We start from the raw sequence: 12,333 nt of genomic DNA on the forward strand, positions 1-12,333 counted from the left end.
ACTCGCTTTCAGATGCTTTCTGAGCCAGTCCAATAAGATGTCAGGTTTCCAATGTGATCACACTAGGGAACAGGGCAGTCTTCCTGAGGAAGGACCTATTTATCTTACATAACCGACACAGAACTTCATAGATTTCAGGCTCTTCTGCCTGAAAGAGCTGTATGTCTTCAAAACAAGTTATTAACATAACCTTTAAAACAGAGAGTTGTGAATAAGACTTATCAGAACAGTGTTTCCCTTAAGGGTTGCTACTGCACATAGACAATTAGTGCACAGTACAGCATTATGAATATCCTTAGTGGTGTCAAAATTTCGCTTTTTAACAGGCACATGTGATTTCTAGACACTGCCAAAATTTATTGGCTGGTGTGATATGAGGCAAGGGTTCAAACAATATTTAGAATATGTATGTAGGTTGACTTTCTGATGTGGCTCAGAAATACCTACAGCTGTAGTGTCACTGGAACAGGACCCGACACCCTGAGTTCATGGCACGCAACTGAAACTGAGCTCAGGAAGGGCATGTGAGACGTGTGCAGTGGCTTCGGTTTGTAGTCCTGCTGCCCTGTGTGCTGAGAACCCCTCAGGTGGAAGGGATGTAACTTACTTGTTTTTGGAGAGGTTTTTGCTATGGGGCACATGTGCTTGCCAGAAAGACAAAGAGAAAAGCAAGAAATCACCCTCCAGGGGGGATGGCCACACCACAATCCCTTCTCCATTCTCCTCTCAGGATCTTGCGCATGCACACACACACGCCTGGCCTGAGTTTAAGCCCGGGTCCAGGACTCGAACCACGGTTGACTACATGGGAATTCAGTGACATAGCCATTACGCCAACTTGCTGGTCCCTATTTATTTTTAAAGTGTCTTACCTCACTCTTTGAAAAAAGGAAAGGGAAGAAAATTAAAACTTTGATGTATCCCAAAAAGCAATCCATACCTGAGAGCATGAACTCTTTGCTTTGTCTGCAGTCTCTTCAGCAAAACGTCCCCAGAAAATACCTTTTTCCTGTTTCACACGTTCCACTTTGGCAGCTTCAGTTTCATCAACAAATCCTGTCTGAAACCAAGTAAATATCGATAGGTTAAACTCCACTAGCTATCAAAGGGTACTACAATGCAGAAAGTCCAGATAGCAATCTGCATTTGTGTTGAAGTGCTGGGTTAGCCTGCGAAGCAGGCAGACCGTAAATTAGTTGGACTCATCTGTGATTGCTTCCTCCTATCAGTGTAGTCTGTACAAAACCATTCCACAGTGTTCTTCCCTACAGATTTCTGTGGAGTCCTTTCTCCAGGAGGAGGGTAGTCTACCAGCTTTCCTCCTGCTGGTAGCAGCAGTGCTATGTGCACATAAAATCCAGCTTACATCTGTGAGGTGTGAATAAAGTACGGAAATGAGTGCAGGGTATTAGCATGCACTGCCTGTACCATATGTGAGTATGAGATTATGTGTGACCCAGTACAGTGGGCACAGCCGAATGCACTCTCCTGGCGCTGTGCTGTGGTTTAGCAGCGCTCTGTTAGCACTTCCCTTAGGCCTCCACTGGCACCCTAGCTCCATCCCCCCCCAGAAATTGCAAGTTATGCACAAATCCAAAAGCCCTTTGATTTAAGATTTTGGTTATAGAACAGTAAAAACAACTTTAAAAATGTCAGTCTTGGGAACCAGCAGTTTAATGGCTATGTCGCTGGACTCCCACGTAGTCAACTGTGGTTCGCGTCCCGGACCCGGTGGCTTAGAATTCACACCGGGTGCGTGTGTGTGCGTGCCCAAGATCCCGAGAGGAGAATGGAGAAGGGATTGCGGTGTAACCATCCCCCTGGGGGGTGATTTCTCGCTTTCTGTCTCTGTCTCTCTGTCTGGCGAGCGCATGCGTCCTATAGCAAAAACCTCTCCAAAAAAAAAAAAAAGTCAATCTTAGGAAAAATAGGTTCTGGCCTTCATCACCATAGAAAGCTCCTGTCTCTGTCTCTCTCTGTCTGGCGAGCGCATGCGCCCTATAGCAAAAACCTCTCCAAAAAAAAAAAAAGTCAATCTTAGGAAAAATAGGTTCTGGCCTTCATCACCATAGAAAGCCATGCCTAAATGATGCCTAAGATATGCTAGTAAGCATGGTCTGTCAAACTTCTCTCCCTGTCAGGAACACCTAATGATGATGAGCAACAACTCGGGGATCCTCACTGGTCACCTCACCCTGGACTCTCAGTGCTGCTGTCCCAAGCTCCAGGCAGTGACTCACGTGTTTCACTCTATAGCTTGCAATGTGACCTTCATTGCTTAGAGACCATCTGTGACAGCCCTGTGCTGGTCACTAAGAAACATTCAAGATGATACTCAATTTAAAAAAAAAAGGTAACAGGATAAAATCGTTTAAACCGGGTTAGTAAATAAAATACCTTTTCCAGGAAGGATACAACTTTGTTCTTAGTTTCTTCAGAACTGAGACACTGTGGAACTATCTCTTCATGATTTGTTCCCTATAAAAAGATTGATAGGACCAATCTTAATATATTTTAGCAACTTAGGAAGACACATACATGTGTTTTAAGAGCCACCTCCATCAACTCATGTTCAGAGAAATACCCAGTGACAGAGGTCCCTTATAGACAAATCCCCGGTCCTCTCGGGTCTCTGCTATGAGAGTGATCTCAGCCCAAGGTCGGCGGTGCCAGCTTTCCTGGCTTCTTCACTGGCTCAGCCGTGTCGGTGCTCCTGGGCGCCTGTGACCACGGCTTAACTGCCCAGCCCTTGACGGAGAAATGCAGCAGCCATGGCAGGGCTCACTGCTCTGCAAAGCAGTGCTGGGTTCACAGCCTACCTTCACAAGGCTCAAGATAACATCTTTTTTTTTTTTCAATAAAATATAGTCAAAATCCACAATTACATTCATAAAAATTCCACACATCATCCTCAGAACGATCAGTTTACGGGTGTCCAGTGTGGCTTTCCCTCATGCTGCGGAGTCGAGAGGTTTCCCCAAATCAAGTGCAGAATCAGTTCGTCCCTCAGTTTCTACAGTGACCACAACACTACCACCTGCTGTGATGAATAACCCTCGGACCACTGTTGTACCCGCAGTGGCCTGGCCAAAACCATTCAATGTTCCCACAATCACTTTCCCACCAGAAGAAAGAATGGCAGCAGTTCTTTCTGTGTGGCAGTGTCTGTTGTTTCAGAACAGTTGGGATGTTTGGCACTGTTTTACTTAGCTGCCAACTTGACTTTAGGCATGACATTTACCCCTTTCTTAAACCCTCTAAGATGACAATTGGATGAGTGCTAAATTAATTGATGTTGGATGATCTCAGGGAGTTAAGACGCTGTCTCCCAGGACCTGGCTTCCTGCACTAGAACGTGAGCAACAGCGAGAACTGCGCATTCTGTCAGTAAGCTGAGACTTCAGGTTCGGGCAGACATTCAGCTGTGGACTACCTTTAAACGTTTGCTGTTGTCAGACAGTAAGCAAAGCCGGCCCCTCTCCAGTGCTGACACCTGCCTGGCCGCGGCCCCGCCGAGGCCCACACAGCCCGACTGAGGGTGCGGCTGACCTAGCTGTCCAGGCTGGATGCTTTGCAACAGAGATAAAATGTGTATCATGAATCCACTGGCCACCCGGACTGAGTGCCTTCTTTGGTCCTTGCTAATCAGAGGACCCGGGAAGGGGAAGGCACTTCATTTCTGTAGGCCTCATGCTGTGATCCCTGGAAAGAGAGGATTAGTACTATCCCCTCTGGCAGAAAACTTACAAATAAGCTGGAGAAGCCGCTCAGATGGCAAGAATGCTTTAGAGAACTACCACCAGTCAGATTTCAGAGGTTGGCACCATCAACCCTCCCACAGATACCTCTGCAAACTCAGTGAATGCCTCCAAGGCATGTTGTTCTAGCAGCCACGTCCTGTCAGTCAACAGTGAGGCGAGGACACGCGCCAGGCTGGGCAGCATTCTGTCCTAAGGAGAGAGTCAGCCCTTGTTAAACGGAGCAACGAAGTCCCAGTAGCCTCCATCTGACACACCAGGTCGCCCCGTTTCAGGGGCCCTGTCTGGGGCAGGTGGGATTGGTCGCACTGGCCTTGTAGCAGCTCCTCCTTCCCTCTGCAAAGGCCCTGCGCCCCCGCTGGCTAGCCAGGTCACATCAGGTACCTGCTCTGGGAGCCCTGGCCCTAGTGGTTTCCCAGCTCAGAAGATCTCTCCAGACAGCTGTGTGGCTTGCTCCCTCACCTTCAGGTTTTTACCTTCTCGTCATCTTGCTGAGGACTCCATGACGACACCCCATTTTCACACAGCACCCCATACACTGTCCCCCATACACATACACCCCATAACTCTGTCCCCCTCTATTCAGTAGGTGACAAACCACATGATTGACTGCCGTCTCCCCACAGGCAAGGCGGGGACCTCCCAGCTCAGTTCCCTACTGTGCCATCAGTGGTCAGAACATTTGAAACAGAGCTCTGATCTTTCTTGAAGGGGTAAAGGCATCAATCTGATCTCATGGCTCTAAAGCCTCCAAACGTCTTTGGGCCTGACCTCACCTCGTGGAACATATGAGGAACTGTAATTTCTGTTGATAGATATTTGTTCCATAGGCTCTAGGCCCATCAGGGTTCACAGCTGCAAACAACGAAGCAGCGTTTTGGAATAAACTTACATTATGGCAAAAGAGTACAGCTCACGTGCCACTATCTTCGGATACTCTGGCCAGGAGAGCTGAAGAGGAGCTGTGAATGCCTACACTTGGGAAATGCAGCCTTATGTGGTGGACAGAGATGACAGATACAGGGCCGTTTACTTGTGAACAAATAAAAAGAGCTCTTTAGAAATTAATCAAGTTAAATTTTGGGTTTCAAAAAAAATGTTTTAAGAGAGTTTTTGCTATACAGTGTGTGCACTTGCTGGAGAGAGAGAAACCACCCCCGTGGGGCACGGGGACGGCCATTACAATCCCTTCTTCTCCATTCTCCTCTTGGGATTTTTGGGCATGCATTTACACGTGCCCAGCGTGAGTTTTAACCCCCTGGGTGCAGGACTCGAACTGTAGTCAACTATGTGGGAGTCCAGCAACTTAACCATTATGCCATCTGTTGGTCCCCAGCTTCAAAAAATTTTAATCATGGGACCAGCAATTAGCGTAATGGCTATGTTGCTGGACTCCCATGTAGTTGACTGCAGTTCGAGTCCTGGACCCGGTGGCTTAAACTCATGCCAGGCGTGTGTGCATGCGTGCCCAAGATCCTGAGAGAAGAATGGAGAAGGGATTGTGGGGTGGCCATCCCCCCAGGGGGGTGATTTCTCGCTTTTTGTCTCTCTGTCTGTCTCTTTCTAGCACGTGCATGTGCCCTATAGCAAAAACCTCTCCAAAAAAAAGAAAAAAAAAAAAAGATGGCCTCTTAAAAGATTTCAAAAAAATTTTTAATCGTGTACTTGGTTATTATCCATGTATGACTTGTTATTATCCATGTATTACATAGCAGAGTTCTCATCAGTGAGCTCTTTTGTAGACTCCCTTGGAGATTTAAAATACAATGTCAATTATCCAGAATTGTTGGATTTTTTACTACTGTAATAAGGCACAACTCTCAACTTTGCTGCTTCTGCTATGAGGTCTGTCTTTAAAATTCAGTAGATGTACAGTGCCAGGCCATCACAGTTCAACCTGACAAATAGCCACTCGTCAATTACACAACCTTTGTAACTATTTCAAATACTTTCAAAACAGGCTCCTTTCATTGGTATAAAACCAAGACATTAACTTCAGTAAATTACCATATTTTCTCATCATATCCTGTTTCTTCACTAGCAGAAATAATATTTCATCCTCAGGAGCTCTGTGTGCTGTAGCCCACCAGGGTGGGAATCTCATTACAGCCACCCTAATAAGCCATCTGCAAGCCAGCATACGGTCTGCACGGAAATAACTGACAGTCAGCTGTTCTGACAGTCATCCTCTCTTTAGAAAGTACATTCCCGCCCCCAACTTTGTCAGTAACCACAGAATTTCAGAAATCAAAGCCTAAAACTCCCTTTGTCACTAGCTCTCAGAGATTTTGCTTTTAGTCACACCGGGACTGGGAGAGAGCAGTACCTGGACAGCCTGAGGTATGAAAAGCTTCCCCAGAGAAGACAGGAAATCCAGCACTGCCAAGCGGACGTGGTCGGGGGGTTCTAATTCAAGCAGTGAGGCCTGCAGGGTTACAACCTACAGAGGTCAGACCAAAGAACAGTTAGGGAGGGCAACAGAGCAGGGTAGACAACGTGACTGTCCAGGATGAGGATGGGCACGTGGAGAGCAGAAACAAGCAGGACCCAGAACAGCCAAACACCCACGAAGCCTGACCCTAACAGGTGGAGCCTGACAACACAAACCAATGAGTCAATCATTACTGCATCCCAACCACACTCCCTGCCTACCACGTAAAAAAAAAAGTGAAAAGTGCTCCTGAAAAACCTTCTATACCAAACCTCTAAAAATTATTTTGTATTTTGGGGCAAGCATGTGGCACAGTAGTAGGGATGCTAGAATCCCACATGGACGATCATGGTTCAGGTCCCAGGCCTGGTGGCGTAAAATATCATGCTGGGTACATGTGTATGTGTGAGTGCGTGCTCAAAATCCCAAGAAGAAAACGGAGGAGGGGGGCTGCAATATGGCCATCCCCTCAAGGGGGTGATTTCTCACTTCCTATCTCTCTGGCTCTCTCCAGTGAGCATGCATACACCCTATAGCAAAAACCTTATATATATATATATTTATTTATTTATTTATAATTTGTATTTTAAGTATTATCAAGAGAAGTTCATTATTTATAGCAAGGCAAGGACTGGAGGGGTCAGCAGGTGACAATTAAGCTACTTGGATTCACACATGGCCAACTGCAGTTTGAGTCCCAGACCTGGCACCTTGAGTGTCATGTTGGCTACATGTGCGTTCATGCCTAAAATCCCAGGAAGAAAATGGAGAAGGGACTGTGTCACTTTCTCCTCTTAACATAGTTTTTGTTTCTGTTTCCTTCCTGACTTTAAGCTTCAGCTACTCTTGATTTGGGGGATCATTCTGCCCAGTGTGGACTCAATCCAGAACCTCTAAATCACTTCATGGAGGATGAGGCCTTTCCCGTTTTCTCCAAACAAAGGCTGTATGAGGTGTCACTGCAAGGCCCTGGTCCACCCCAGGATCTGCCTGGGCTAGCCCTGTGAGCTGGGCAGAAGTTTCAGCAGGGCTCTTCTTCCAAAATAACCTTAGTTCTTCAAAGACATAAAAGGGTCATCCTTAATCCACACTGGTCATAGTCCACATGCTGTCTTGCCAAAATGCCTCGAGATGCTACAACTGCAGGCCCTTCACTGGAGCTGAGTTTCCCTCAGGGACTTTTCCTGGGCCATGGGTGAGCAGCTGCAGCAGTGCTGTGCAGCATCGGGTGGCAGGGAAGGGGAGGCTGAGAGCAGCCGGGTACACTAGCAACATTACTGCACAGACAGGCGTCCTGGGTGGAGGCCACTGAGGCTATGACCTCAGTGAAGAAGGGGCAACAAGAAACAGCAAAAATCCTAGAGAGTTATTTTAGGTGATAGCAGTTTTAACAGCCTCCTCAAGCAACTTGGTCATAATTCTTACCTGATTTACCAGCTGAAGATCTAGAGTTTGAATGAAGAATCCCAACAGTGGAAGTAAAAGGCTGAATGTCTGCTGAACAGAAGGCTGGTTTGCTACCTTAAACAAGAGGCATGGAACAACTTTAGTGAAAAACTTCAGTTACATGTGTAGCTGTAATAGCAGTAGCTTTAACTGAGCATTTACTATATCCCAGGCAGTTGCTAAGTGCTCTATATGCATTACCTCACTCCTGCCTTACAGTCACCTTATGAGGTAGCTATTTTTGACCTCACCTTACTAACAAGCAAACAGGATCAGAAAGGAAAAAACTGGGTTCAAGATCTCATGGCTGGGCCAGCTGTGTGGACTGGTAGTTAAGTGAGTCAGATCCCATATGGCTAACCATATACTTCAAGTCCCAGACAGGGAGCTTGGAAAACATGCTGGGTACCATTAGGGGTGTCTTCTCCCTATACCTCTCCGTCTCTGGTGAGTACACATGTCCTCTGGCAATAAGAAAAAAGAAAGTGGGCGACTAAGAAAAAGCACAGCCATGACTCAAATGCAAACCTAACTCTCTACCAGGACCTGATGACCATCTGCTGCAGAGAAGCTGTGCCCTGCTGTAACTACTGCTATGTGGCGCTGGTGAGAGCTCCTCCTCTAACAGGCACCCTGCATGGAAGCATCTTGAGTCCTGTAGCAGTGCATTGTGACCAAACACCGACGTCAGCAAGACTTCATCTACAGAGTCACTTCTCCTGTCCCTGAAGTATGGACGTGGCCTTGAGCTTCCACAAATAAAACGAGTGCATCTAGATTTTTAAAACGAGGAACCTAAATTTACAAACAATGGAAACAACATCGTATTTTAATTAAGAAGTATGAAACTTAAGTATGGCCAAGTTTTGAACACTTACCAACAAAATGTTACTTTAACTTCTCTTAAAATTCCACATAGCAGTTTGGTTTGCTACCAACTACATACCCCCAGGCTGGGCCCAGAAAAATGTATTAAGACCCCAGCAACACAGAAGCAGCCCACATTAACACAGGAGGGGACAGGAACAGCACAGGAAGAGATTTTAAAAATAGGATCCCATGAAAATCAAGAAAATGGGTACTTGGACTGTTACTGCCACTCACTAGATTCTAATTTTTTATAGACCACAGATTAGTTTATTTTTAACACCCATCATGCCATGAATTTATAGGGAATCGGTTCCAGTAGCTCAGGCTCCTTTCCATGGGTTCTCACAAAGTGTGCTTCTCTGGGTGGAGCAGGCTGGTGCTTTAGTTGAACCCAGGGACCTTTCTCTTTGGCTTCTTTCTTTTTCTGGTCATTTTCCTTCACATGTTTTAGGAAGCTATCTCTGCTTTTAAAATGCTTCATATGCTCAATATGCACATTGATTCTCTTGGCAAGAATCTTGCCCTTGTTTGTTCACAACAATGCTAACAGCATGCTGGGTAACATTGTAAACTCTTCCAGGTGTGCCATGGTAACATCTGTGGGACACTCCTTTTTGAACAGTACCCATTCCCTTAATGTCTACAATATCACCTTCTTTGTAGAATTGCATATATGTTGCCAGAGGAAAAACTCCATGTTTTCTAAAAGGCCTAGAGAACATATATCGGGTGCCTCTCCTCTTTCTTTCTGTGTTCATCGTTTTGGTTTTGGTTAATTACTGGAAGATGGCGGTTCCAGCCCCCCAAAAAGCACTAGATTCCAATTTTATAACACAATGCTGTCACTCTGGGAGAGAACGAACTGAGAGGGGACAACTGGGTATTTTAATTTCTAATCATAAATTCTAACAAGCACTTTAGGAAATTAGGTAAATTTTACTCTACAGAGACATTACTCTTCCTTTTAAATGTTATTTATCCTTCATGAAAATGATCAGTTGTTTTCTTTACCTGTTTAATGTTTAAAAAAGCCCAGAGCTGACTCCCGACTTCCACAATTGCAGTGTGTTGCCCACCATCCAGCACGTCACCAGCAGAATGACACACAGCGAGCAAGGCAGAAAGCCCTGTGTTCTGTGGGAAAGCCGGAAACAGACGCCCAGTCACCTACAGGTTGCAAGTCTGTGTAGAAGAACTTTCTACGAGCCAAAGCCATCTTTTTAAACTATTTCAATACGAATATATTTTATTGAAATGAGTTTTCTTTATACACAGAAACATCTTCATTTTTCTAAATAAAGGTCAATGTTTTAATATCATGCACCCAGTCATCTTCATAGGTTACTAGGTTTTTGTTGTCCCTGCTGTTTAGTATTTAAAATGCCTCAGCAAGACTGCATTTAATAGCAAATATGGCCCTTAAAATACACTAGAATTTGAAACAGAAACATCGCTTTCTGTACTTATTTTTACCGGTATGCGAAGCTATTCAAGTCCATCAGCTAGGAATGTGGCTGTGGTATGTGGGTGGGTACAGCGCAGGAGGCTAAGGTGAGGCTACATTAAGAACCTATGGAGTCAGCAGGTGGTGTGGTGGTTAAAGCGTCGTATTCCCACATGACTGACCATGGTTTGAGGGCTGGACTTAGTGGCTTGAAATTCATGCCAGCTGTGTATGCGGCATGCCCAAAACTCCAAAAGAATGGAACAGAAGGGACTATGGTGTGGTCAAACCCCCCGGGGGATGAGTGCTTACTTTACCTCTCTCTGTTTCTCTCCAGCAAGTGCATGTGCCTTACGGCAAAACCTTAAAAAGAACCTACTGATGAATAATATGCCTTTCAACCGTTCTGTTGGACTATTGGAAAAGTCATATTTTTTTCTATGCAAAAATACATCAGAACTTTTCTAATAACCCCATACTTCAACAACCACTTAGTATTTTTTCTTTTTAAATTTTACTTAACTTTTATTTATCATTTTTTCCAGAAAGAGACAGAGAGAGTGAGAAAGAGAAAGTGAAAAAGCAAGTCTCTAGGTCCAAGACTCAAACCAGGATCAGCCATGTGGGAGTCCAGCGCCCTTAACCACCACGCCACCTGCTGGCTCAGTTTTATATAATTACTTTAAATGTTTCATTTAAAATTTCCTTTTTTTTCCTTTAGTTTGCTAACAGGTCATGGAAGCTCACCAGGTAGAGAGAGAGGTTAAGTGAGAAATCACTCCCCGGGGGGCCATGCCACAATCCCCTCTCCTCCATTCTCCTCTTGGGGTTTTGGGCACACACGCACACATACCAGGCATATTTTTCAAGCCACTGGTCCAGGACTCAAACTTTCAGTTAGCCACGTGGGAGTCCAGTGCTTTATCTTCCATGCCATCTGCTGACCCAGAAGATGTTTATCTTCATAACAGAAGCTGATACACATTAAATGCAAGCCCTCAACAAATTTAACCCACTTCTAACTGTAGTCTTCCCACAATAAAAGCATATTTTCTTTAGATGTGTGTTTTAAATACCTTGATTACGGTTATATGCCATTTCATAACTGCATATCAAAACGTTTACACTTTATATGGAAATAAACGCCCTGAGAAAACCCAGAATTGAAAATAGGCTCTCAACCCTGGGATGCCCTGTCCTTGTTCTTGCTTGATTTTTTTCAGTTACCATAAACTGATAAAATTTTGTTTGTTTTCTTTCTGATAATCCTTTCTGCCTAGAACAGAACTCGGCATGTAAGAGCATAGAAAATACATTTGTTGAATGAATGAATGAATAAGGAAATGAACGCTAACCTGGAAAATTCAACCTGGAAAATTCTACTGCGTATAGTAGAGGAGTCCGATTTTACTCCACATTATATGAGGGAACATTCTTTTTTTTTTTCTTTAGGAGAGGTTTTTGCTACAGGGTGTGTGTGCTCGCCAGAGAGACAGAGATAGAGAAATAGAAAGCGAGAAATCACCCCCGGCGGGGATGGCCACGCCGCAATCCCTTCTCGTCCATTCTCCTCTTGGGATCTTGGGCACGCTGGCAAATGCGCCTGGCGTGAGTTTAAGCCACTGGGTCTGGGACTCAAACCATGGTCGACTACATGGGAGTCCAGCAACATAGCCATTACGCTAACTGCTGGTCCCATATGAGGGAACATTCTAAGTAGAATGGTACATAAAAGTTCAGAGGTGGTTTACAGAAAATAGGGTTTGACTCTGTAAATAGAAGAGTCACTCATGTCTGTAACTAAGATGGTACAAACACTAAAAATAAAATATTTCATAATGTGTTTTTTTCTGTGTCACTTACACCATTCAAGACAATGGTGAGGCCAGCAGCGGCATAACGGCTAAGGCGCTCGACTCCCCCAGGGCCAGCCACTATTTGAGTCCCAGCCCCAGCATCGTGCCAGCCCATGTATGTGCCTGCATGCATGCCCAGGGTCTCAAGAAGAGAACAGAGAAGAAATTGTGGTGTGACCCCCCGGGGGCTGGTTTCTCAACTCTCCTCACCATCTGTCTCTTCCTGGAGCACATGCACCCTATGGCAAAAACTTTAAAAAAAAAGAAAAAAGAAAAGAAAACGATAACCATAAGTTCCTCATAGCTCTTCTTACAACGCAGAAGTATGAACATCTTGCTAGGTTCTAACCTAGAGAGGGCAGAGACTACATCACCCTCAACTCGTAACAACCCGTCCCAGTACCTACAATAGTGCTCAACTGACAGCTACTGAGTGAATCAAAATGACCATACCAGGGACTGGAGCTCCCCCAGAGAGTGGCCGCCGCTGAGGCACTTCCTGCACTGAGCTGTGCCCGCGTGGGCCAC

The 12,333-nt window shown here is 45.2% G+C and overlaps 1 protein-coding gene across 1 annotated transcript in view; it reads right to left on the bottom strand.

Moving 5' to 3' along the window:
• Nucleotides 1-12,333, bottom strand: part of FIRRM (FIGNL1 interacting regulator of recombination and mitosis) — a 52,768-nt gene that overhangs the window by 1,309 nt on the left and 39,126 nt on the right. The window contains exons 18-24 of the mRNA XM_014588434.2: nt 12,259-12,304; nt 9,517-9,639; nt 7,615-7,710; nt 6,085-6,198; nt 3,846-3,950; nt 2,398-2,478; nt 941-1,060 (exon numbers count right to left, since the gene is read on the bottom strand). Coding sequence (XP_014443920.1) covers nt 941-1,060; nt 2,398-2,478; nt 3,846-3,950; nt 6,085-6,198; nt 7,615-7,710; nt 9,517-9,639; nt 12,259-12,304 — 685 coding nt within the window. The remainder of the gene's footprint in view (nt 1-940; nt 1,061-2,397; nt 2,479-3,845; nt 3,951-6,084; nt 6,199-7,614; nt 7,711-9,516; nt 9,640-12,258; nt 12,305-12,333) is intronic.

This window comes from Tupaia chinensis, unplaced genomic scaffold, assembly GCF_000334495.1.
Source record: "Tupaia chinensis unplaced genomic scaffold, TupChi_1.0 Scaffold000278_1, whole genome shotgun sequence".
Lineage (NCBI taxonomy): Eukaryota > Metazoa > Chordata > Mammalia > Scandentia > Tupaiidae > Tupaia > Tupaia belangeri.